The 26,456-nt window shown below is 43.1% G+C and overlaps 1 protein-coding gene across 1 annotated transcript in view; it reads left to right on the forward strand.

Annotated features, from left to right (window-relative positions):
- sema4gb (sema domain, immunoglobulin domain (Ig), transmembrane domain (TM) and short cytoplasmic domain, (semaphorin) 4Gb) overlaps positions 1-26,456 on the forward strand; it is a 168,014-nt gene that overhangs the window by 18,205 nt on the left and 123,353 nt on the right. Inside the window, exon 2 of the mRNA XM_041209634.1 lies at positions 5,833-6,099. Coding sequence (XP_041065568.1) covers positions 5,859-6,099 — 241 coding nt within the window. The 5' untranslated portion in view covers positions 5,833-5,858. The remainder of the gene's footprint in view (positions 1-5,832; positions 6,100-26,456) is intronic.

Below are 26,456 nucleotides of genomic sequence, written 5' to 3' on the forward strand. Positions count from 1 at the left end.
ACTAGGATGTTGCCGGGTCTTAAGGAGTTGAGTTACAGGGAAAGATTAAACAGGTTAGGACTTTATTCCATGGAGCGTAGAAGAATGAGGGGAGATATGATAGAACTTTACAAAATTATGAGGGGTATAGACAGAATAAATGTGAGTAGGCTCTTTCCACTTAGATTAGGAGAGATAAACAGGAGAGGACATGGCTTTAGGGTGAAAGGAGAAAGGTTTAGGGGGAACATTAGGGGGAGCTTCTTCACTCAGAGAGTGGTGAGAGTGTGGAACGAGCTGCCATCTGACGTGGTAAATGCGGAACAAAAACAGAATTACCTGGAAAAACTCAGCAGGTCTGGCAGCATCGGCGGAGAAGAAAAGAGTTGACGTTTCGAGTCCTCATGACCCTTCGACAGAACTTGAGTTCGAGTCCAAGAAAGAGCTGAAATATAAGCTGGTTTAAGGTGTGTGTGTGGGGGGTGGAGAGATAGAGAGACAGAAAGGTGGAGGGGGGTGGGGTGTGGTTGTAGGGACAAACAAGCAGTGATAGAAGCAGATCATCAAAAGATGTCAACGACAATAGTACAATAGAACACATAGGTGTTAAAGTTAAAGTTGGTGATATTATCTAAACGAATGTGCTAATTAAGAATGGATGGTAGGGCACTCAAGGTATAGCTCTAGTGGGGTTTTTTTTTAATATAAAGGAAATAGGTGGGAAAAGGAAAATCTTTATAATTTATTGGAAAAAAAAAGGAAGGGGGAAACAGAAAGGGGGTGGGGATGGGGGAGGGAGCTCACGACCTAAAATTGTTGAATTCAATATTCAGTCCGGAAGGCTGTAAAGTCCCTAGTCGAAATGCGGCCTCACTCTTAAGTTTTAAGAATAATTTAGATAGATACGTGGATGGGAGAGGTCTGGAGGGTTATGGACTAGGTGCAGGTCAATGGGACTAGCGGAATAATAATTTGGCACAGACTAGAAGGGCCGAATGGTCTGTTTTCTGTGCTGTAGTGTTCTATGGTTCTATGGTTCGACCATCACCCTCTGCCTCCTGCCACTAAGCCGACTTTGAATCCTATTTCCCAAATTGCTCTGGATCCCATGGGCTCTTACCTTAAAAATGAGTGTCGGAGCCCCTGCGATCTCCTCCCTTGCCTCACACAGCAGCCTGGGTTACATCTCGCCTGGGGATTTATCCACTTTTAAGCCCGTTAAAATCACTAATACCTCCTGCCTTTCAATGCTAATTTATTCAAGTATAATCACAGCCTCCATCCCTGATTTCTACACCTACGCGGTCCTTCTCCACAGTGAACACAGATGAAAAGTAATAATTCAAAACCTCACCTTATGTCCTCCGGCTCCACACACAGATTGCCACTTTGGGCCCTAAGTGGCCCTACTCTTCCCCAGGTTACCCTCTTGCCCCTAATATATTTATAAAATGCCTTGGGCTTTTCCTGTACCTTGCCCACCATTCTTTTTTTCATGCCCCCTCTTTGCTCTCCTAATTACTTTTTAAGTGCCCCTCTACACTTTCTATACTCCTCTAGGGCTTCTGCTGTTTTCAGCCCCCTGTATCTGCCATAAGCCTCCTTTTTTTACTTATCCAGTCCTCTATATCCCTTGACATCCAAGGTTCCCTGGACTTGTTGGTCCTACCCTTCACCTTTCTAGGAATGTATTGGCCCTGAACTCTCATTATTTCCTTTTTGAATGACACCCACTGGTCTGATGTAGACTTTCCTACAAATACCTGCTCCCAGTCTACTTTGGCCACATCCTGTCTTATCATATTGAAATCGGCCTTCCCACAGTTCAGGACCTTTATTTCCAGTCCATCTTTGTCCTTTTCCATAACTACCATAAATCTTACAGAGTTATGGTCACTGTACCCGAAATGCTCCCCCACTGACACTTCTACCACTATCCTGGCTTCATCCCCTAAGATTAGGTTCAGTACCACCCCTTCTCTTGTCAGACTTTCTACGTGCTGGCTCAAAAAGCTCTCCTGGATGCACTTTAAGAATTCTGCCCCTTCTAAGCCTTTCACACTAAGACTATCCCAGTTAATATTGGGGAAGTTGAAATCCCTTACTATTATTTTTACACTTCTCTGAGATTTGCCTACATATCTGCTCCTCTATCTCCCCCCTGAATGTTTGGAGGCCTATAGTACACTCCCAGCAAAGTGACTGCCCCCTTTTTGTTTTTAGGTTCTACCCATATGGCCTCATTTGAGGATTCTTCTAAGATACCATCCCTTCTTACTGCAGTAATTGACTCCTTGATCAATGGTGCAATGCCACCTCCTCTTTTACACCCCCTGCCCCTGTCATGCCTGAAGGTTCTATACCCTGGAATATTGAGCTGCCAGTCCTGCCCTTCCATCAACCATGTCTCTGTGATAGCATCAATATCATATTCCCATGTGTCAGTCAACACCCTCGATTCATCTGCCTTACTTGTAAGACCCCTTGTGTTAAAATAGATACAATCCAGCCTTGCATTATTCCTTTGTGCCTTAACATGTCTATATTTGCTCTGCTTTCCAGGCTAGTTTAGCTTCTCTTCTATATTTGGCTGTGCATCACTCCCTACTCTACCCCCACTCTGTATCCCAACCCCCCCACCAAATTAGTTTAAGCCCCCTCCCCCAACAGCACTAGCAAACCTCCCCACAAGGATGTTGGTCCTGTTCCAGTTCAGGTGGAACCCATCCGACTTGTGCAGGCCCCACCTTGGCCAGAAGCAGACCCAGTGATCCAGGAGACTAAAGCCCTCCCTCCTGCACCATCTCTTCAGCCACACATTCATTCTCTCTATCCACCTATTCCCATACTCACTAGCACACGGCACAGGGAGTAATCCAGAGATTACAACCTTTGAGGTTCTGCTTTTTAATCTGCTACCGAGCTCTCTTGTTGCAGGACCTCTTCCCTCTTTCTACCTGTCGTTGGTACCAGTGTGAACCACGACCCCTGACTGTTCGGCCTCCCCCTTCAGAACGCCCTGCAGCCATTCTGTGACCCAGGGAGGCAACACGCTATTCGGGAGTCACGTCTACAGCCGCAGAAGCGCCTGCCTGCACCCCTCACTGTTGAGTCTCCTGCTACTGTTGCTCTTGCATTCCGACTCCTCCACCCCTTGCGCAGCTGAGTCACCCACGGTGCCGTGAACTTGGCTGTGGCTACACTCCCCAAAGGAACCTTCACCCTCACCGTTCTCCAACACAGAAAAACGGTTAATGTCTTTAATGAGGCGGATGAATGCTTCAGTCTGTGCTCATTAAATGAAAGATGAGCCAAGAAGAAGCCGGGAGGAGTGACATTTTAAGTCAGTCCATCACTGTTTTGGGGGTTTAGGGAGGAAGGGGGAAACCTGAAAAGACCATACTGGCACCAATTTAGAAATTGCTATTTGTGCATTGTAAAATAGAACATCTGCATTATTCAGCATCTCAGTAGAGGAAGGGAATTAAGTAAAATGGGAAATAGCAGTCGAGAACTTGCTGAGCAGTTGCATTAAGCTTTTAAAAAAATGGAGCATGTTTTGATTAAAATCAGTTGCATAGATTATGCTAATCCTTGAACAAAAGCCCACGTCAGCAGTTGCTAATGACCCAAATTCACATCCAATATTCAGCAGCTGAATCCATAAGTAATCTTTTTGCAAGCAGTCATTAGTACTTCACAATCTCTGCAAAGATTTCAACAACTTTTAATAGAGAATAATATATTAGGATGAATATCAAATGGAGACGGGTTTTGCTGTGCAGAGGCCAAAGAGACAGCAGAACAAGCTGCCTTGCTGCAGTCTGCTTGCTGAAGCTGCTGCTTAATAAACAGACCTTTTCTGCACACTCCCATTGTTTAAGAGTGTTGCCCTGATGATTTTTCTCTCTATTTCCCCGACAAATGTGCAATGAAAGTATGAAACCAAGCTCAATATTTTATCTGCGTCATCATAGTTATAGTTAGCTGTTTCTTTAAGACGTTAGATTCCTCTTATGCTGAGATGATCTTTGCTGCAGAATTTTCCTTGAGTAGCGTCAGTAAGTGTTGCTTCACGATCTGTGATCAAACAGCAGGGGATTGATTCTATCATGTCTATCTCCCTCAGTGTTGTCTCTATGCTTTCTTTCTCTCTCTCTCTCTCTCTCTCTCTCTCTGTTGGTCTGTCTAACAACAGAAATGCTCAGCAGGTCAGTGAGTACCTGAAAAGAAAGGTTAGGCGGTTTCTAGAATGGTCTTCTTCAGAGTTGAAGTCAGATCAGATCTTTTTTTATTTAAACTGTTTATGCATTTTCTGTTTTTATTTTGGATTTCTAGTACTCATGTTCTCTCTCTCTCTCTGTCACCGTTTGTCTTTCCCTTCTTTGTTAATCCCCCTGCCTGTCTGTCTCTGTAGCTGTCTTTCTCTCACTCTCCTTTGTCTTTCTCTCTTACTTTCTCTACCTCTGTTTGCCTCTCTTTCTGCCTGCCGCATATCTCTCTCTCCTTCTCTCTCTCTCTCTCTCTCTCTCTTTCCCTTGCTTGTCAAACTCTCTGTCTCGGTCTCGTGTCTTCCTCTGACTTCTGTCTCCATCTGCCTGGTAATTTACAATGATAAATCGCAACACTTCTGGGCTCACTGCTTTAACCAGATTATCCATCAGGGGAGCTGACGAACGAGGCTTTTAGTAAAGGATTTGTCATAACAAGTTTTTACTGTGTCTAAAAATTGCAGACAGTTTGAAAACTCGGGGTAATAATACTGTCCTTTAAAAAGGAAGTGCGTCATGCAATTCTGAAGGAGCAGCACAGCATTTGAAATATTGGCATGATCTGATAAGTTCTGTTCAATTTGCACATGAATCTTTGCATTTTATTAGGCACCTGTTCAGGATTCCATTCAGCGATTTTTTTTTTTCTCTCTTTACTAGTAGATGTGAAGGTTGTACAGGAATGGAGGAAACAGAGTAATTAGGGAGGGAATTACTGTTGATAATCAGCATTTCAACACAATGCATTTGTACTGATTTCTCCACTGTGATATTCCCATTGAGGCACTAACCTGTTCAAAGTAAATCGATAATGATTGAGCAGGGGCACAAGATCTTCAGGTTTTCATACGATAATATGGCTGGCCTTGAGTCCACCCAGTTAGCCTCTATTGTTATTTAAGCATCTTGATTTACAGTCTTCAGTAAGTGTAGTGAGCAAGTGTCCTTACTCTTGGCTCAGTTTGTCAGCATTCTGTCCACGAACCTTGGGGTCTTTCACCTGCAAGATCAACATTATTAGATAAACAAAGAATTTCAATTCCCCCACACTCTTTCCCCCCCCCCCCCCCCACCCTCCAAGTCAAAAATGGTCAGAGGGACTGCAAAAATAAATCAAACGTGACGATTAATTCTTTGTACTTTACTTTGTTTCCCATTCACAACCTCGCCACCCCCTCCCTCCACAACTCCCCACCCCCACCCCTCCACCTCAAATGTCATGGGTCTGCACACTATACCTGTAGGCCTGGCTTCAAACCATTTCTTTAGCCATTTCCTCTAACTCTTCTCCCAGTCTCCCCTTGGTGTCTGCTTTGCACTCCCTCCCTTCCTGTGAAGCAGCTCAGGATGCTGCACTATGTTAAAGCTGCTGTGTAAGGGTAGGTGGAAAGAGTGTCAGGTTAAATTGAGAGGGGAGCCAAGAAATGCGTGAATAAACGCAAACTTGGGAGCGTTGGAGGCGGAAAGAAAAGATCAATTGCTGTATGTTGTTGTTATTGTTGACGCTTCTAACTGGCGCTCTGATGTGTGGTGACGAATCTTTTTTTTTTTATTTTGATTTGCTTATTCTTCGTTCCCACAGTGATTATGAATCTATGATTGAGCAGCATGGAAAACCAAACTGGAAGGATAACTGCGCGATGCCAGAGGGAAAATAGACGGCTTGTCTCTTCAGTTTTTCTCACAAAACCTGACTTCAACAGTATTACATGCCCCAGAATGCAGAAAATGAGTGGCTGTGGTTGGAAAGTTCACCTCTTCATCCCTTTAATACTTGGAGTTACGCTGTGCTCAGTGACACATGCTATGGATTTAGACAATATCCCCAGAACGACGGTCAAAGTTCATGGTAATGTGGCACTTATTCATGTTGCATTTCCAGGATTACAAGGATTTAGCTCATATAAATCCTAAGCATATATATATAAAATGAGTACCATACAGGATTTATATAGTGGATACAGTACAGGTCATATATAACAGGAACTGCATAGGTTTATATAGCAGTTCCTATATTGATCTTATATATAGCTGGTAGTATATCAGGCTTATATCAGGTACTGAATAAGATTTATATAGCAGGTACTGTATAGGGCTTATTTGGCATGACATTGTGGAACGTTTGTATACAGTGGGCACTCTGTAAGGTTTGTATATAACAGTTACTGTATAGGGCTTGTATATAGCGGTTACTATAAAGAGTTTATGGCAGGTACTGACTAGGGTTTATTTAGCTGATACTCTATAGGGCTTGTAAACAAGGTACTGCATAAGGCTTATATAATGGGTACTGTATAGGGCTTATTTATTGATATTACATAGGGCATATATAGCAGATAATATATAGGGCTTTTATATCATGGATACTATATGGGGCTTATGTAGTGGGTACTGTATAGGGCTTACATAGTGGGTATTATACAGGGTTTTATGTAACAGGCAATGTACAGGTAATACATGTATAGGTTATATAATGGTACAATCTAGGGCTTATATCCATAGTGGTAACTATGTAGGGCATAACAGGCACTATATAGGGTATATATAATGGGTACTGTATAGGGTTTATATATAGTGAGTTTTATATAAGACTTACTATATGCCAAGTAGTACAATTTTATGAGTTCTATATAAGACTTATATAATGGTACTATTTGGCCGTATATGGCGGGTCCTATACAGGTGGTAAATATGGTGCTATATGGACCTAAATGTTGTTGGTTCTATAAGTGACTTATAAATTGTGGGAACCAAATAGGGCTTATAAAGCTGGTACTGTATAAAGCATATATATAGCAGGTTTTATATGGGACTTGGGGGTGCTATGTAATGGCTTATATAGTGGGTGCCATATAGGACTTACATAGTGGGTAATGTATGGAGCTTATATTTAATAGGTATTACATAGGGTTTTTATGTAGTAGGTACGATATAGGGTTCTTACATATTGGATACTGTTTCTGGGTTATATATACTGGGTACTATTTTGCGCTTACATTGTGGTACTAGTCAGTTAGTAACTGACTGGCAAGTGATCTGCAAGGGCTTTGGAAAATGAGAGAGAGAATGAAGCTCAATGGTTTGTCAGTTGAACATTGTCAGTAAATTCCCTCTGTTGTTCTTGTATTTACATTGAGTTACAAATTTTCTTAAGCCCAGTGCTGCTTCTTTTGATATCACTGATTGGAAGCTCCCTCCTGTAATAATCTAGCTTCCTCTTAAATACATCTTTCCGGTTCACCTCAACTACTCCTTGCGGTATAAATTCCACATTCCAACCACTTGTTAGGGTAAATAAGTTGAAGCTGTTACGCAAAAGCCTTTAATTAAGAAGACTCCATAAAGCATGACTCCACTGAACTCTGAATACTTTTAGTATTCATACATTTCCTGCTTGTTTTATTCATGGCTCTGACTCTCTTCCTCTGCACCCAACAGCATCTGTGGCAGATGCCATAACGATCATTGTAATATCATTACCAGTTTGCTACAAAAGGTGCGATTCTCTTTCCTTTCACTTTCACTGTTCATTCAGGTGAGGGACGTTATTGCTGAGGAGTTCTGACACCCACTGTTAGTGTCAAGCGCTCGCCAGATCAAAGCAGCCAATCTTGTGAGATCCTGCATGATAGCTCAATGCTTGGTGCAGACTAAAGCTTTCTCTACTTTGCCTTGACAATGATCTAGATTTTGCTGGAAAAATAATGACGTGTTAATGGCACACACCAATAGTATTAATGAGAAAACTTGCCTGTAAGTTCGAGGAATAAGATATACTGTGGGTTGTGAGTTTCCAGAACCTGCTGGTTGATTTACACTGCTTCACTGTTTGTTCATCCTTAGTCTTTGCATCATTTTTGACTTGCTGGAGTTGCGCATTAATTACTTGTTAAATTCACTGAAGTCAGGGCTGGTACTACAGAGTACGCACTTTGTAACAGTATGATCATTGTTAATATTATGCCAGTCAGCCTCTCTGGCCCAGAAAGGGCACAATTTAAAATGTTTAATCTCATTCATGCATGTAATCAATTGTTGTTACAGATCACCAAAAAATGTCAATTAAAAAAAAAATCTTACTTTTCCTTCCTGCGCCAATTTCTTTCCCTCTCGTTGACCCTGATATTTGCTGGGGTGGGACTTTCAAGCCGGGGGGTACGGTGTGTTTTGGTTTTATGTAGGAATACTACCTGTTGACAGGCTTGCTGTCTGTGAGGTGGGAATCGCTGTAGCCTGGGAGAATGTAGGTGTGTGTGCTGGAGTAGAATTGTGCGGGTGCAGGGGAGGTGGGGTGGGTGCATATACAGTGGCTCAGGTGACGATTTTGGGGGCTCAGGGATAGGCTGGGGCGGGGGGGACAGAGATGAGGGTCTGGTGAGGGAACGGTGATTACCGCAGTTGTCCGACGGTGTGGGGTAGTGGGGTGGTGAACAGGTTTAGTGACCCCCCCTCAAGGGGTGTTTGCAAATGTAGGGGGGAAGGGGTTGGTCATGTTGTATGTTGTGGGGAACCTGAGGCATGGTGGGATGGTTGGCGGGCGGAGGGGGGAAGGGCGGGGGGGGGGTGGCTTTCGATCATGCAGAAGGAAACAGGTCAGCTTGGGGAGTTGGGAGAAGCACTTCTGCTCTGCTCGGCCCAGAGCAGTGCTACAAAGGCACTCACCTCTTCGACACAGCCGTCCCCACCTCACATTAGCTGCTGGGCTTCATGGATATAAAATCAGAGACGTGTGGCCTCATTAAAATATTTGGTAAGTGAGCAAGTTAGCAAGTTGACCACACGCCATCCTGTATCCATTAAAAATGGAAGTGGGCAGGTTTAAGGTGGGTTGAGGTTAGGTTTGACATTTAAAACATTTTTAGGTTTCACCCAACCTCACCCCACCCATTGTTGGTGTTTTAAGTTTCCTCACTTTATTCCTCTTTCTGCATCTGGTTTGGCTCGAATTCATCCGAGTTGCTTGTCCATCGTTGATCAAGTTCTCATTCCTTACTTCCCGTTGGCTGAAGCAGCACATTGTTGGTCCCTTTGTTTTCTGAGGCCCCCAGATCCATTGTCCTTGTCTCTCTGTTACCAGCTCTGACATACTGGACAAGTTACAGGACACAAATTGTTTTACCCAAGGGCAAAAAAAAGGTCCAATGGTATCACTGGCAAGGCCAGCGTTTGTTGCCCATCCCTAATTGTCCTTGAACTGAGTGGCCTTTTCAGAGGGCAGCTAAGAGTCAACCGCGTTGGAACTGGAGTCATATGTAGGCCAGACCCTTCCAGACCAGGACATTAATGAATGAGATGGGTTTTAACAACGATTGATGATTTTCATGGTACCATTACTGCGACTACCTTTTGATTTCAGATTTCTTATTAATAAATTGAATTTATTAATTAATTGAATTCCAATTTCACCAGCTGCTGTGGTGGGATTTAAACCCATGTCCCCCAGGGTATTATCCTGGGCATCTAGATTACTGGCCCGGCGATATTATCACTCCATCACCATCGCCCTTGTATTATCTTGTGCAATGGGCCCAGGGCTCACTAGAAACTCCATTGAATCTGCTCAGTCATTTCACATAGCAGACGCCCAGGAGAGACATGTGATGCTTTGACCTACCCACTCTGGCCTGGATTCTGATTCAGGTCCCAAGGTGAAAGCACAGTACTGAACCCACTGCACCACCTGGTCTTGTAAAAATTGCCTCCGTGATTGACTCACTGGCACGTCACCGTGAGCTAGTGAGATAAGGTGGAAAAGCTGCAAGTGCCAGCAATCGAATTGGAAATAAAAAAGCAAACACGCTGGAAGTGCGTAAGCGAAACAAGAAAAGGATTTGCATTTATATCGCCCCTGTTACTGCCTCAGGACATCCCAAAGTGCTTTACAGCCAGTGCACTTTGAGGTGTAGCTGCTGTTGTAACGTAGGAAACATGACAGAGGAGAAAGAATAAAGACAGCAATGCTTAAGCGCCCCCTTTCTCAAATGTGAAGTCTCGCTGCCCCTGCTAACTGTCCCATGTTTCCCTCTGGGATGAGGACGAGTGCCTATTAAGAGTTGGCAACTGTGGTCAGATGTATTCTTGGAGGTTCCATTGCATGAGCAAACCCCTCCCCCTCCCCCACCCTCAGCATTCCAATTGTCCCTCCCCGTAAAAAAAAAATACCTTTTTTCTTTCAGCGTCAATATTTTTATAACTAGTCAACAAAAATGTTCAAAGGAGTTGAATACAACTCCTCTTGTTTTTATCCCCCCCCCCCCACTAAGATTATTCTCTTGGGTAATACTTGTAGATGTGTCAAAGAGGTGACCTTCAGCTTCTGGTGATCCCTGTGCCAATCCTGGAGGATTGGTAAACCTAATCTTAGCTGGGCTGTTTCTCAGGAGCAGCCGTGAGTATCTGCATCTTCCGTAATCAAGGGCTCTTTCAAATCACATGCATTTCTATCCCTTTGGTATCATTGCTTCCAAAAGGCCATGAATTTGATCACTGGTGTCGTAGTTACGTTTGACCATATGCTGCCCTTTGGCTGTCTGATTGCCGCTGACACGTTTCTATATCATATCCTGTTTGCTCTTCAAATAATTCAGGGCTAATTCAACACAGCAAACTATATCATGTGTGAGATGCAGCAATTAAAGGAGTTAAGAATTGAAGGGTATCTGTCCTTGTTGGTTGCCTGATGTTCATCAGAAATAGTTGCTCAACTATAGGAACAAACATAGTTTACATAGAACGTACAGCACACCGAAAGGCTGTTCAGCCCACCTGATCTGTGCTTATGTTCCCCACGATCCTCCTCCCAACCTACTTCATCTAACCCCCTCAATCTACTAACACAAAAACAGAATTACCTGGAAAAACTCAGCAGGTCTGGCAGCATCGGCGATGCTGCCAGACCTGCTGAGTTTTTCCAGGTAATTCTGTTTTTGTTTTGGATTTCCAGCATCCGCAGTTTTTTGTTTTTACCTCTCAATCTACTCTTGTCTTCCTTTCTCACCTCATGAGTTTCTCTAGCTTCCTCTTACATGCACCTATTCTACTTGCCTTAACCACTGCACGTAGTAGTGAGTTCCACATTCTAAAAACTCTTTGGGTAAATAATTTTCTCATGAATTCCTTGTTGGATTTAAGGTGACTGTTTTATATTCGTGGCTTCCAGTTCTGGTCTCCCCTATGGGCAGAAATGATTTCCCTATATCTATCCTGTCAGACACTTCCATAATCTTAAAGACATTGATCAGGTCACTGCCCCCCCTCAAGTCTTCTCTTTTGTAGAGAAAAGAGCCCCAGCCTGTATCCTTCCTGATAGGTATAACCTCATCATTATGGATTGCCCGTAATGTTAAGATGTTGCAATGTGAGTTGTATCCTGCATTCATTCCAGTGAAAATTGCTCAATTTTGTAACACTTTCCAATCCCAACGTTGTGCAATTTAAAGGGGCGGTCCTGTGTAGTAGGTGATATTCCCGGCACTGAGTGAGTCATTTATTTACTCACCTGTGTAGATAAATGGAAAGGATCTAAGACTGCGAAAGCCAGGAGCAGGAACCTGTGTGTGGAATTTCACGTTGTGAAATATTTGACCACAATGTCCTGTCCCAGAGCTCGACCCGCTTGAGGTCTCGTGAAATAGGTAATAGCCTGAGCGTTGGTGACCATGTTGATTTAAAACCCAATCCTGATGCTGGCCTAGAGTTTTATTTTTACACACCGCAGTCATGACTGCATTCTGTTGTGTCTGGCCACCAATTTCCTGTCCCACGTACCACCACAACCAGCTACTTGCAAAACCAGAAGCATTTTCCAAAACTGAATTAAAGCTGCCTCATAGCTTTGTCAAGCTTTCAGCTGAGTGTCAGGTAACAAGGGCAAGCCATTGCCAAACACTTCTCAGTCCCAGGATTCCAGTCAAACAAAGCCACTGGTTTCAATTGAGGAATTCAAACAGCTCATTGGATTTTGTTTTATTAATCATTTAATTAGACATTTATTTCCTGTCCTTCGTTGCCCTTGAGAAGGTGTTGGTGAGCTGCCTTCTTGAACCTCTGCACTCCGTGAGGTGTGGGTACACCCACGATGCTGTTAGGGAGGAAGTTCCAGGACTTTGATCCAGTGACTGTGAAGGAACGGCGATATAGTTCCGAGTCGGGTTGGTGTGAGACTTTAGGTGATGGTTTTCCATCCTTTGTTCTTCTCGGTAGTGAAGGTTGAGGGTTTGGGAGGTGCAGAGGAAGAAGCCTTGGCAGGTTCCTACAGTGAATCTTGTAGGTACTGGAAGGTGTGGATGGTTTAGGCTTGTGGGTGAAGTGCTGATCAAGTGGACTTTGCGGTCCTGGATGGTGACGAGCTTCTTGAGTGTTGGAGCTGCAGCTGTCCTGATAAGTTGGGAGTATTCCAACATACTTCCAACTCCCCCGGAAGGGTTTTGGGTAGTCTAGAGGTGAGTCACTCGCTGAAGAATACCTAACCTCTGGCTTGCTGTCGTAGCCATGGAATTCATGTGGCTTGTTCCAATGCAGATTCTGGTTAACAAAAAATGATATGGTAGTGATGAAATGCACGATGAGGAAGAGGCTTTGTTAAATGGACATCTCGTCTGCTTTACTTGCACACCTTCCAAGCATTAACAAGTGAGAGCTGGCAAAAGAGACAGTTTATTCCTTTCTACCAGCCAGGATACAGCTAGCTCACGCAAGTCATCTGCTCAAGGAACTTACTGTCAGTAAAACAAAACCCTGCGTTTCTTTTCAACATAGAATTTATAGCACAGAAACAGGCCATTCAGCCAAACCAGTCCAAGCTGGTGTTTTTGCCCCATTTCAGGCTGACGTCCCACCCTTCCTCATCTGACTCATCTTCCTTGGGAAGTTATGTTAAACTTGGATACAATTCTGGTTCGGCCCCAACTGGAGTAATGCATCTAGTTCTGGGTGCCGCACTTTAGAAAAGGTGTGAAGGCATTAGAGAGAGTGCAGAAAAGATTCACAAAAATGGTGCCAGGGATGAAGAACTTCAGTTTTGTAGATAGATTGGGGAGGTTTGGACTTTTCCTTGGAGAAGTGAAGGTTAGGAGGAGATTTGATAGAAATATTCAAAAATCATGAGGCCTCTGGACAGGATAGACAGGGAAGAGCTGGTCCCACTCGTGGGATGCTCAAGAATGAGAGGGCATGGATTTAAGGTAATTGGCAAAAGAAGCAATGGCGACGTGAGGAGAAACTCTTTCATGCAGCAAGTGGTTATCATCTGGAGTGCGCTGCCTGAGAGTGTGGTTGAGGCAGGTTCAATCGAGGTATTCAAGAAGGAATTTGATTATTATTTGGAAAGGAAAAACGTGCAGGGTTATGGGGAGAAGGCAAGGAAATGGCTCTGGGTGCATTGCTCATTTGTAGAGCCGGTGTAGACATGGCCTCCTTCGGTGCTGTAATGATTCTGTGAATCTGTGGATTCTATCAACATAACTTCCTTCTCCCTCATTTGCTTATGTAGCTTCTCTTTAAATGCAACTGTGTTACAAGTAAGTTCCACATTCTCATCAATTCCTGGGGACAGAATTTCCTGCTGAATTCCTTATTAGGTTTTTTGATGACCATCTGATAATGGCCTCTGGTATTTCTCATTTCATGACCTCAGGACATCCCAAAGCTCTTTACAGTTAATGAAGTACATTTAAGACGTGGTCGCTGAGGTAAGGTTTAAAAAAAAATGCGGCACTCAACTTGCACACAAACAGCAACCTGATAACAAGAAACAAAACCAGAAAATGCTGGAAAAAACTCAGCAGGTCTAACAGCATCTGTGGAGAGAAAAAACAGAGTTAACACCTTTTGAGCCTGTATGACCAAGACGAGTCTGTAAGAGTCCGTATGACTCTGATGAGTCCGTAAGAGTCACACGGACTCGAAACGTTAACTCAGTTTCTCTCTTCGCAGATGCTGTTAGATCTGCTGAGTTTTTCCAGCATCTTATGTTTTTGTTTCAGATTTCCAGCATCCGCAGTATTTTCCTTTTATCATAATGTGATCATGAGTATGTTATTAAATGTAGGTTGAGGGCTAGGACAATGGGGCAAACTCCTCTCTCTTCAAATAGCACAATTGTATCTTCTACATTGACTTGAGAGGACCAGTAGGGCCTTGGTTCAATCTTTCATTTGAAATATGACACCTGTGATAGTGTAGTATTTCCTCTGTACAGCACTGGAGTATCAGTCTAGTTTTTGTGCTCAAGTCTCTGCATGAGTCTCAAACCTGGATAGCATGGATATCACATCACACATTGGGACAGCAACGCATAGTGGCATCGATAGGAGGAATTTCAGCTTCACACCAGCAATTCACCGAGAAGAGTGAATCAACCTATTGACCCAAGTTTCCAAACTTTGGGGTCAAAATACTCCCTGAATCTCAAAAAGCACTCGATACATATGCGACAGTACTGGCAGCAATATGCTGTAGCCTAACAGAAACATTACCGTTATTGAATTCTGCACCATCAACATCCTGGGGGTTACCATTGACCAGATATTTAACTGTACCAGCCATATTAACACTATGGCTGCAAGAGCAGGTAAGAGGCTGGGTATTTTGCAGTGAGTAACTCACCTCCTGACTCCCCAAAGCCTGTCCACCATATCCAAGGCACAAGTCAGGAGTGTGATAGAATAATCCCCACTTGCCTCAATGAGTGTGGCCCCAACAACACTCAAGAAGCTCAACACCATCCAGGACAAAGCAGCCTGCTTGATGGGCACTGCATCCACCACCTTAAACATTGACTCCCTCCACCACCGATGCACAGCGGCAGCAATGTTTACCATCTACAAGATGCACTGCAGCAACTTGCCAAGGCTCCTTTGACAGCAACTTCCAAGCGACTCTACCACCTAGAAGAACAGCAGGCACGTGGGATCACCACTATCTCCAAATTTCCCTTTGCTCACACACCTTCCTGATTTGGAACTATATCATCATCCCTTCACTGTCACTGGTTCAAAATCTGAGAGCTCCCTTCCTAAGCACTGTAGCTGCACCTACGCCAGATGAACTGTAATTATTCTAGGAAGTAGCTCACCACCACCTTCTCAAGGATGGACAACAAATGCTGGCCTTGCTGGGTCACCCACATCTTATAAAAGAATAACAAAAGCTCATAACTTTATTATTAGGATGTAAGTTTGTTACAATTGGTACAGGCAGGGTCGAATAAATCACACTGAAAAAGTCCAGGGGAAGAATTAAGGAAATTGTTTCCCCTATTTTGTCCTCCATGAATGGTTTTCATTGGATCAAGTCACAGACTTTCTACAGCCAAGATACTTATCCCCACAGCACCTACCAGTGAAACAGCTGTTAAGAATATATGGAGCATTAGTGAGCAATGACTCGAGGCTTGGTCCTGGTAGCAGTTTGACTTCTGGGTTAAAAAATTGAAGGTGCAAACCCTATTCAGAGAGCTTGAGTTCATAACCAAGGGGGCTGCTGAGGGAGCGTTGCATTATTAGGGTTGGTTTTTGAATGAGATGTTAACCTGAGGGTTGGTACTTTTACCTGTCTAGTTGGGCATCAAAGATCCCTGGGCAACCTTAAATGAAAAACCGGGTGTTCTCATTTGTTCTGGTCCTCTGTACCATCTGATGAACTGTATGTTCGTGTTGGTGTCAATTTTGGGGTCTTGCTCTGTAAAATGGCTGCCATATTTGCCTGCATAACAGCAGAGACTGTATTTCACGGTCATCATTTTTATCTAAAACACTTTTGAGATGCTTCTGAGAGACGCAATGAAGCATTAGATCAAAGCAAGCCTTTGGTCTTGAAACGATCCTGTGCAAAGGTGAGGGCCGGGGATTTCCGAGCCTCGTCCTGGTGGAGCTAGTGACCTTTGGCAGGATCGGAAGACCCTGATGGTGGGCAGGGCTGGCAAGTCCCAGCCTAGGTTCATGCGTTCCAATGTAAAAGACCCTGATGGTGGGCAGGGCCGGCAAGTCCCGGCCTAGGTTAATACGTTCCAATGTAATTCCTTTGTCCCTTCTTATAACAGATCCGCATAGCACTGATTTGCTAGCTTTAGATTCAGCTTTGAACACTTTTTGCCCTTTTTTTGTGCAGATAGGACTGTCAGAGAGATGGCAGTTTGTAATTCATAATGTATTGGAGGTTACAGTTTACACAGAGAAGAACTGTGGCAAAATACAGCAAGATATCATAATAAATTTGCAGAATGTTGTTTAATTAGTCATTGAGCTTCAGTCCATGTGAGGTGGTAGATTTTGAGAGGAAGGATAAAGAGATCACATGCTCCTTGGAAAATAATTGTTCAAATGGGATAGAAGAGCAGAGGGATCTGAGGGTACAGCTATACAAATCACACAGGTGATTAAGTTTTTTTTTAGAGCTAACAAAGCACTGGAGCTCATTTCTAGAGGGTGGAATTAGAAAGCGAAGAAGGAAGATTAGACTGCGCTTGGAGTATTGTGAACAGTTTTGCTTTTTATATCACTGAGAAGGATATAGAAGCACTGGAGGGCGTACAAGACAGATTTACTGGGATGATACCAGAATTGAGCATTTATATTTATCAGGAAGTATTGAGCAGGCTGGGGCTCTGTTCTATAGAAAACAGGAACTGAGGTGTGACCTGATAAAGGTTTTCGGGATTATGAAAGGGTGCAATTGGGTCGACATAGGGGTGATGTTTACACTTTTGGGAGAGATCAAAACTAAGGGTCATAAAGACAAGGTAGTCACTAATAAACCCAAATGGAAATGCAGGAGGAACATCTCTACCCAGAGGGTGGTTAGAATGCCGCAGGGGAGATGACTAGCACAGATGCATCTTAAGGGGAATCTAGGCAAGTACATGAGGGAGGAAGGATTTGCTGATAGGGTAAGATGAAATAGAGCGGAGGAGGTTCTTGTGGTGCATTGGATCTGTTGGACCAAATAGCTTATTCCTATGTTGTAAGTTCCATCAAATACTGTTTCTTTAAGGAATGTTCCAATTTTTGCTCCATTTTTCTGTGCCACACCTGGGAGATGGTATCAGACTGGAGCTAAAAATGAAGGTGCAGTGTCAGCTTCCTCCAGTCTGCCCACACTGACAACATAGACTTCCACATTCACAGCTAATTTTACTTAATAAGCGGGGAAACACGAGACACGCCTGTGTTGTTTTTGTTAGATTTGATGCTTCTATTTTGGTGAATGTTGCCAAATCTGTGCAGACGGTTATAGATCATCCATCACAGTATTCACCATTTTCACCTTTCAAAATCCTCACCTTTCAGGGCCCATGCTGTTAGAAGACTGGAACATAAACAGAAGTATTTAAAGAACAGTTCTGTAAAAAAAAAAAGCCAAGCAGAGACATTCCTGAGTAACAGCAAAGTATAACAGGCACTTAATGCATGTTTTGGGATTGGTATGATTATGTTATGGGATTAACTACAATATTTTATTTGATATAATATTGTCTCGGGTAAACAAGGTGCTTCTGTGATAGGGGCAGGGGTGTCTGTGTAGTGTATTAAGTGTAATTACCACCATTGTCTTTTAGGAGGATTAGGCAGGAGAACTCTGTTGACAAAGATGATAATTCTGGGATGGCTCCTTAGGGCATCGTTACTCCACTGATTCTGATTTGAGGCAGTCTCAATCCAATCTCAACTTAATAACAAAAAGCCTATTTGGTATTTAGTATAATCACCCAGGAGGTTGTGGGGTGTGGGTGGGCATCTGTCAATAATCTATAAAAACGATTTCAATGCAGTTGGACAAGCAAACCGCTTTGGGATGGCACTGGACTGAAAGCTGTACCACTGGCAATGATGACAATGAACCCTGTTCTTTGTTTCTCGTTATTTTTGGTACTGGTGAGGCTTCAGACAATCGGAGGCTTTGAGTTGAATTTAAGGAAAAGGGGGCTGTCAGGGTAGGTGGTGGTTAGGATAGTGAATGTGGAGATGAGGCAACTGTACAGAATGTGAATGGTTCAGTGTTTGCCAGCTCATAGTTCACCTGGGGCAATGTTATAAAATATCGCAAGAGATTGAGCTTTTGAAATGGAAAGATTTACTTGAATTGTGAGAGATTTAAGAGTCGCAAGTTTTCATGGAAGTACATTTGAAAGGTCTCCCTTTTTTTGTTTGAAAATTAGAAATAAGAAAGATTTAAATTTTGGCTGTCCCTTCCTTATTAATGTTTCTCGAAGCAGTGAATGGCTTTGAACTTTGCCGCCACTCGTTACGAAGGCAAATGGAGCAATCGTTTTGTGCACATCCCACAAACAGCAAGTAAGGTGAGCCTATGTGCTGTGGCATTGTCTGAGAGAGGAATATTGACCAAGATTCCAGGAGAACTCCTAACTCTTCATTGAACTTTACCACATTATCCACCTGGACCATTAGCAAGCTTTTGTTTGAGGTCTGCTCCGAAAAGATGACACCTGGTAACAATGCAGCATTCCTTTAGTGCTGCACTGCAGTGTTGGCCTAGCTTATGGGAGGGACAAAGCTATGCTTTTGTCATAATGACCTTGCGTGCATTGTATTTACATAGCAATGTACCTTTGCACAGTTTACCTCGTCGCATTGCGTGCATGTTAATAAATGAAAAATAGTCTCTGGTTGCTCAGTGCATTGACTAATCAGATACTGAATCATACACAGCAAGGGCTAAGTTTCGAGGTCACTGTAATTAACCACTGTCCTTGTGCTAATCACTGCCCAGTGAGTCAGTTATTACACACCCTTGGTTGAATAGATTCTGCATGTTGCCTAGGCTTTCACACAATGAATGCTCCTCTGGGCTAGCTCCCAGAGGATGGCTGGCACTTGTGGCCATAAGATGGCCATCTTATACCAACAAGATTCTGTTCTTTCAGGTGAGGAAAACTGGGAAAACAAAGTAAAAAACTACAGCATGCAGAGAGGAACAAATAATCTCATGCATGGGGCTGCTGCTGTTTTCATCTCCATCCAGAGTGTGGATCATCATTGTTTGGGGTCTTTGTCTATTTGGCATTGGGAATTCCCACAGAACTCATGAACAACAACAGAATGCAGCATTTTATGAAGGTAATGTTGCAAAACAGTGCAGGAATAAAATTAGTTGAGAGTATAAAGGATGATTGAAGGCCTGGACTATTGATCCAGAGATGTGAGTTCAAATCTCATCAGGGCAACCGGGAATTGAAATTCAGCGAATTAAATAAATCTGAAATAAAAAGCTAGTGGTGAGCATGAAAATACCAGGTTGCTTTAGAAATACATCTGGTTCACACTTTAGAGAAGGAAATCTGTGCTCCTCAAGCAGTTTGGTGTATGTGTCAGTTGTGGTCCACAACAACGTAGTTGCCTCTTAAATGCCCTCTGAAATGGCCTCAGAAATCACTCAAATGTATTCACGAAGGCAGCTCAGCACCACCTTCTCAAGGGCAATTGGGGAAGGGTAAAAAATACCAGGATGTCTCGTGGTGCATAGTGTTCCTGCCTCTGAGTCAGAAGCTTTGTGTTTGAGTCGCACCCCAGGGCTTGATGGCTAAGGAAGGTGTATTCATAACGTTACCAAACAGGTTGATTATTATCTTGTAAATCCTTCCAACACAGGCCAACGCAGGCAGTGAAAAGTGGGAGAGGTTCCTGACCAACCATGTGATGGCAAGAACGTTTGGAACCTCTGCTGTCACTATCCATAACTCCAGACTACAACATGGAAGTAAAAGTGCCTGTTGCCACAGCAACTCAGATTCATTGAGTGAACTGTAACACACCACCACCGATAAATGCTGACTTGGCCAGAAACACTCACATCCTATGAATGAATTATGAAAGGGTTCTATCATCCTGTGTTCTTGGTGGGGGAAGTACCGATCTGAAGGAGTGTGCCGTTGGGAATTCACTGAGATAAACTGGACAAAACCTGGGCTGGTTGCCACCTGACATGACCTGGGGTGCGGTGCTTGCATCACCCAGTGATGATTTATTCATCGAGAGTGTGGGGCAATACAGGGCAGAGTGTATTGGATCTCCAGCAGTATTCCATTCCATGGAGGTATTCAGCCACAAAGGATCATGAAAAGAGCTACTAATCACTGCCCTGGCTGTCTCATTCAGTGATGATAAACTGGACAGAGGGCACACAGAAGGTGAAAATCTAGGAATTGCTAGTCAAAGATAGACCAAAGTCCAATGAATTTGCTTTCTACTATCCTAGTAGTCACAAAATGCAATGGTAATGGAGTTGTTGACTAGTCTTTATCAGTTAGTCTACGATGGGCCCAGCTTTGAGGTGAGGAAAACCCCAGTGGTGGCGAGCTTTGGGAACTGTGGGTTCAATGTCTCCTATTCCAAGGATTGCTACACTTGCCACACATCATGCCTCAAATTGCTCATGTACCGGGTTCCAAAATATTAGTTTCTGCAAAGAGATCTACCTGCAGGAGCGGCGAAATAAAGCGGTACTCGCCTTCTGAGAATGAATCAAAAGTAAGACCAGGATTTGAACTTGAATCTTTCCAGTTCCATATAGACCATCTGAGCCATTTCAAATCGCATAATTCCAACTATTTAGCTAATTAGCTTATTTTTATTTCTTGTGGGTGAGGCTGGCAAAGCCATATTTCTTGCCTTTCCCTTAAATAGTTGATAGATCAACTGAAAAGCTTGCTAGGGGTCAGAGGGCACGAAGAGTCATCCGTGTATTGTTGACTGGGGTCATGTGAAGGCTGTGTATACAGAAAGTGGTGACAGGTTCTCTTCTCTGAAGGATAGCAGTAAAACACTTGACTATTTACAGATTTCATTATCTTAGCCAAAATTGGCTAAATTTACAGAACTTGCCGTGCTGAGATTTGAACACACAACCTTTAATTTCTCAACTGGTACCATTTATGGCTACAATACCATCTCCTGCATGTTACTTTAGACTGGAATTCAGACTTGGACGTTCCAGGTGAATGGCCACTAGGCAATCCATTGTAAAATGAATAACTTATCAGAAGTAAATTGGTCAAGTTCTCTTTATGTTACGTTTGAGATTTCTGTATCTCCAAAGTTACGTTTTGAGGATTGCATTGCATGGTTCTGTCCCAGCCAATCCAGTCATAGCCCATGTACATTGTTTAAAAAAATGGAGCACTGAATCTTCGCTGCCTGAACAGGGAATGAAATGAGATAAGATTGACCTACTTACAAAGCTGCTGTGGTCTCTTATTTTAGCGTCAGCCTCCATTGCAACCTCCCTCCCACTCCCAGTCTGTGCAGAACTCATGTCTGCAGCGAGTTACTGAGATTGCTGTTGCTGTCTAATATGATCGGGATGTCACATGCGATTTTCAAAAGATTACCGGCATGTTTAATGAATCTTTAATAAAGAAGGATCCAATTATGTGCTTAGCCTTCTAACAGCACAAACAGCATCGATAGAAGCCTAATCAATATGAAAAAAAGCAAGTGTAAAAATCCATGATTCCGGAGGCTGCCTAGCAGCAGGCAGTAAGGCTGCCTCGAGCAAGCTATGATAGTTCACAGAGTAATGAAAGCAATCAAAATCTCTCATTATTTCATTGCAGCTGTGACACTTTGATACTGGTTTCACTAATGATCACTTTTGTATTGTGTTTCTCTCGAGAAATTGGAGGAAAGGAACTGATATGTTAGATCAGGTGACCAGGCTGGCTATCTAGGCCCTTCTGAGTTAGCTGATATCAACCAAGGCAACAGTTGGGTTCCAAGAAATTATCTTATTAGCCCAAGGCTCAAGCAGGGTTAACAATTCATTCAGGCGCCATGCCGCTGATCACCATCCCATGACCCTTGTCAGAAAATGGCTATTTGAAAATGGAAGCGTAGAATATTATTGGGTTTAGTTATGATTGGATAATCTGGTGGTACTCACCAAGTAGATTCATAGTAGGAAGAAAGACTTGCATTTATTTAGCACATCGCAAAGTGCTTTACAACCAATGAAGTGCTTTTGAAATGACACTATTGTAATGTAGGAAACGTGGAAGCCAATTTGTACACAGCAAGTTTCCACAGCTAATAATCGCATGGAGGTAATGATCAGGTAACCTAGTTTTAGGTGTTGAATGAAGGATAAATATTGGTCAGAACATCAGGGAGAAGTCCCCTGCTCTTCTTTAAAATGGTGTCATTGGATGTTTTACATCCAACTGCAAGGACATATGGATCTCAGGTTAATGTTTCATCTGACAAACAGCATCCCCAACAGTGCAGCACTCCCTCAGTGTGCACTGGGACTGTCAGCCTAGATTTTGTGCTCAAATCTCTGGAGTGGGGATTAAACCCACCACCTTCTGACTCGGGTGCAAGAGTGCTACCAACTGAGCCACGGTCAGCTTGGTGTTCTCACAGAAGAATGGGTGTGTCAGTTGGCAGCATCAATGAAACTACCAACCATGAGTTGTTGCTTTCAGGAAAAATGATGGTGGGTGAAGGTGACAGTTGGAGGATGGGACAAAATTACTGGTTATCGTCCATTCAGACTGCAATGTCTTCTATTGCCCTTTAACAAAAAGGGAATCAGATTGTGATAAGCTATCTAAAGGATTATCAATAATTACTCAGGATCAACAGATCATTTCAAGTGGTGTTTAGTCCATGTGTGACAGGGAATTTAAAGAGGTGAGATAAGTAACTTTTTAAAGATGTACCATAACTATCTGGTAAATTTTCTATTAGCTTTTTCTTAGTTACTATATAGAATGCCCTCGGATTGTATATAAGGAGTAAATTAATTGCACTCCGGTCCACAGTTTGCTATATTCCTGCTGTTCTCGGTCTATTTTCAATAGACAGTGAGAAATTTTCAGAAGGACTGATCTCAGAGTGACATTGACTCATTGCTTCTTCATGCATGAGTGAAATTTTTTCTGCTTGTATTTTAATGTTGGACGCAATCCAATGATAGAGCCAAGATCCTTCGAAGAACAAAATAAAATACAAAATCTGGCAAAGAGACTGGCAAAACTTTGAGCTCTTAGTTATATTGCAACCCGTTGTATATAAATAGCTAAGCAATAACCTGACCTGGAATGATCTGATGTTTAAGCATCAAAATTCCTGTGACTTTCCTACTACACAAGATCATGTAAACTGAGCATGAAGAGGAGAGGGGAATGTAGGGAAGAGTCCTAGGCTGCCATTTTTGTCCTCCCTTCAGATATGTGAAAGGGCAGTGGCAACCATTTTGTCCATCCATGTCCATTCCTGACATTACTGCAAGGAGTCCGACCAGTGCGATGAAGTTCCCCAGCAGAAATCTTGCCCGTTCTGTCACTCGTGTGGCTGTCTTGCAGCTCTTAAGTGCCATCTTCCCCAGTGCCCATTTCACGAAGGCAATTAATCTTTAAAAAAAAAAATTGATCGCTGTTGGGAAGGTGGCAACCAAAGGAAGGGTGACTTCTGCGACAAACATTTGTCCTTCAGCCAGGCCCTTCCCTGATGAAGCAGCAAGGTGCCATTGTAATGACCAGGTAACCTAGTTTTAGGTGTTGAATTCTGGGCTTCTCCCGTAGGCATTAAAACAGCGACCGTGCATCAGAAATATTTCATTGGCGGTAAAGCATTTTGGGACATCCTGAGAGGGTGAATGGACTTATAGTGGGGAGTTAGTGGCACAGCGGCATTGTCACTGGACTGGTAATCCAGAGACCCAGGGTAATGCTCTGGGGACCCCAGGTTCAAATCCCACCATGGCAGATGGTAGAATTTTGAATTGAATAAAAATCTGGAATAATGAGGACAATGAAACCATTGCCAATTGTTGTAAAAACCCATCTGTTCGCTAATGTCCTGAGGGAAGGAAATATGCTGCCCTTACCTGGTCTGTACTATATGTGACCCCAGACCCAAAGCAATGTGGTTGACTCTTAAATGCCCTCTGAATAACACACGTCCTGTAAAGAAATGTGAGCTTTTCTTCTGGAAAACCCAGCAAATGGCTCAGGCATTCATCTCCTTTTTGCTGGTGATCTCGTCCTTGGGGCTTGGCCATTGCTGGTTGAAAATCCTGGACCTCTCTACCCAACGGCACTGTGGGAGCACCATCGCCACATGGCCTGCAGCAGTTAAAGGAGAAGCTCCATGGTCACTGTTTCAAGGGCCGCTAGGGATGGGTAATAAGTGCTGGCATTGCCAGCAACGCCCACACGTTGAGAGCAAATTAAACGTAAAATGCGAGAACCCCTGGCTCTTTACTGCAGCATGATTCAGTGCTTTTACCTAGCCTTAAGTCCCATTATTTTCTCCAACATTTGGAGCCTAAGCCAGTCCTTGTCACTGGCGATTTTCTCTGCGCCCTTTCCTCTTAGCTTGGCAATTTTTTCTTTTGTCTTTTTAAGTCTTTATTGAATCCCCTTTAAGAAAGTCAGTAATGAATCTGCTCCCACTGCCCTTTCAGGAAATGTATTCCAGATCATCACAACTCAGTGGATTAAAAACACATTCTCCGCATCTCCCCTCTGATTCTTTTGGGCAGTATCTTTCGCACGCATTCCTTGCTGCATTCCTTCATTTCAAATCTTTCACATTTGCTGAAAGATTCTGTTTAGCCAGTTTTTGTGCGTCACACAACCAACCGTTGGGTAGAGAAGTCCAGGATTTTCAACCAGCAATGGCCAAGCCCCAAGGACGAGATCACCAGCATAAAGGAGATGAATGCCTGAGCCATTTGCTGGGTTTTCCAGAAGAAAAGCTCACATTTCTTTACAGGACGTGTGTTATTCAGAGGGCATTTAAGAGTCAACCACATTGCTTTGGGTCTGGGGTCACATATAGTACAGACCAGGTAAGGGCAGCATATTTCCTTCCCTCAGGACATTAGCGAACAGATGGGTTTTTACAACAATTGGCAATGGATAATCTACACAAAGTTGGAGAGCAGGTGGCCCTGGGGGGAGAAAATAGCTTTTAAGACTCTAATTTATGTTAATTTCCTACAGGTAAAATGATAACTTATAAATTAAGCTGTACATTTTGTATAAGAATTTGTTCTTGGCATGTGGGAAACACTGGCAAGGTAGAGTTGATAGCCCATTCGTGACAGTCAACCACATAATGTGTGGCTGGAGTCGCATGTGTGAATCATACTGAATAGGAGTAGCTGATTCCTTTTCCTGAAGGATATTACTGAGCCATTGTAGTTTATACAGTAAAACAGCAGCATTTTTAATTTAAAAAAAGGCAGCCTTGTATTTATATAGCACCTTTCATGACCTCGGGACATCCCAAACGCTTAATGACTGATGAAGTACTTTTGAAATGCAGTCACTGTTGTAATGTAAGAAATATGGCAGCCATTTTGTACAGAGCAAGCTCCCACAAACAATGTGATGATGACCAGATAATCTGTTCTAGTGATGTTGTTGAAGGATAAATATTGGCCAGTCTATTGACTTAACATTGGTTGTAGTGTGGTAGTTGAGTCCTGTTGTAATGAGTCCTTAAGGGATATCAGTATGGCATCAACAGAAGGGAATGTGCCATGTGATCCAGTCTTAGTTTCACTTTTGCTTTGAGCAGGACAAGTGCACACAGCTTTCATATCTTTAATCTTCATACCTATGTATAACTGTTCTCATGCGTCTTGTCTTGATAAATGAATCCGCAACATGTTTACCCAATCCTTTATGAGTGGTAGGTGCCTTGTGTCTTGCACAGTAAATAAACACAAGATATATCATTAAAATAACACAACAGGTTCCACTGGCCTATCTGAAAATGTTTGCATGTGTGATGTGTTTGAGGGAAAGAAGCACAATTTTTTCATATCTTCATGGCAGATCCCTATTTGGGAAGGACACTAGCTGACATTGGCTTCAGGGAATTACAGGAATCTGTGAACAAAGAAAAGTACAGCACAGGAACAGGCCCTTCGGCCCTCCAATCTATGTCCCTTAGTAATTGACTCTTCCACCCTGGAAAAAAGCTTCTGACTATCTACTCTGTCCATGCCACTCATAATTTTGTAAACTTATATCAAGTTGCCCCTCAATCTCTGTCGCTTAAGTGAGAACAATCCAAGTTTCTCCAACCTCTCCTCATAGCTAATAATCTCCAGACCAGGCAGCATCCTGGTAAACCTCCTCTGCACCCTCTCCAATGCCACCATATCCTTCTAGTAATGTGGCGACCAGAATTGCACGCAATATTCCAAGTGTGGCCTAATCAAGGTTCTATACAGCTA

Source organism: Carcharodon carcharias, chromosome 17, assembly GCF_017639515.1.
Source record: "Carcharodon carcharias isolate sCarCar2 chromosome 17, sCarCar2.pri, whole genome shotgun sequence".
Classification (NCBI taxonomy): domain Eukaryota; kingdom Metazoa; phylum Chordata; class Chondrichthyes; order Lamniformes; family Lamnidae; genus Carcharodon; species Carcharodon carcharias.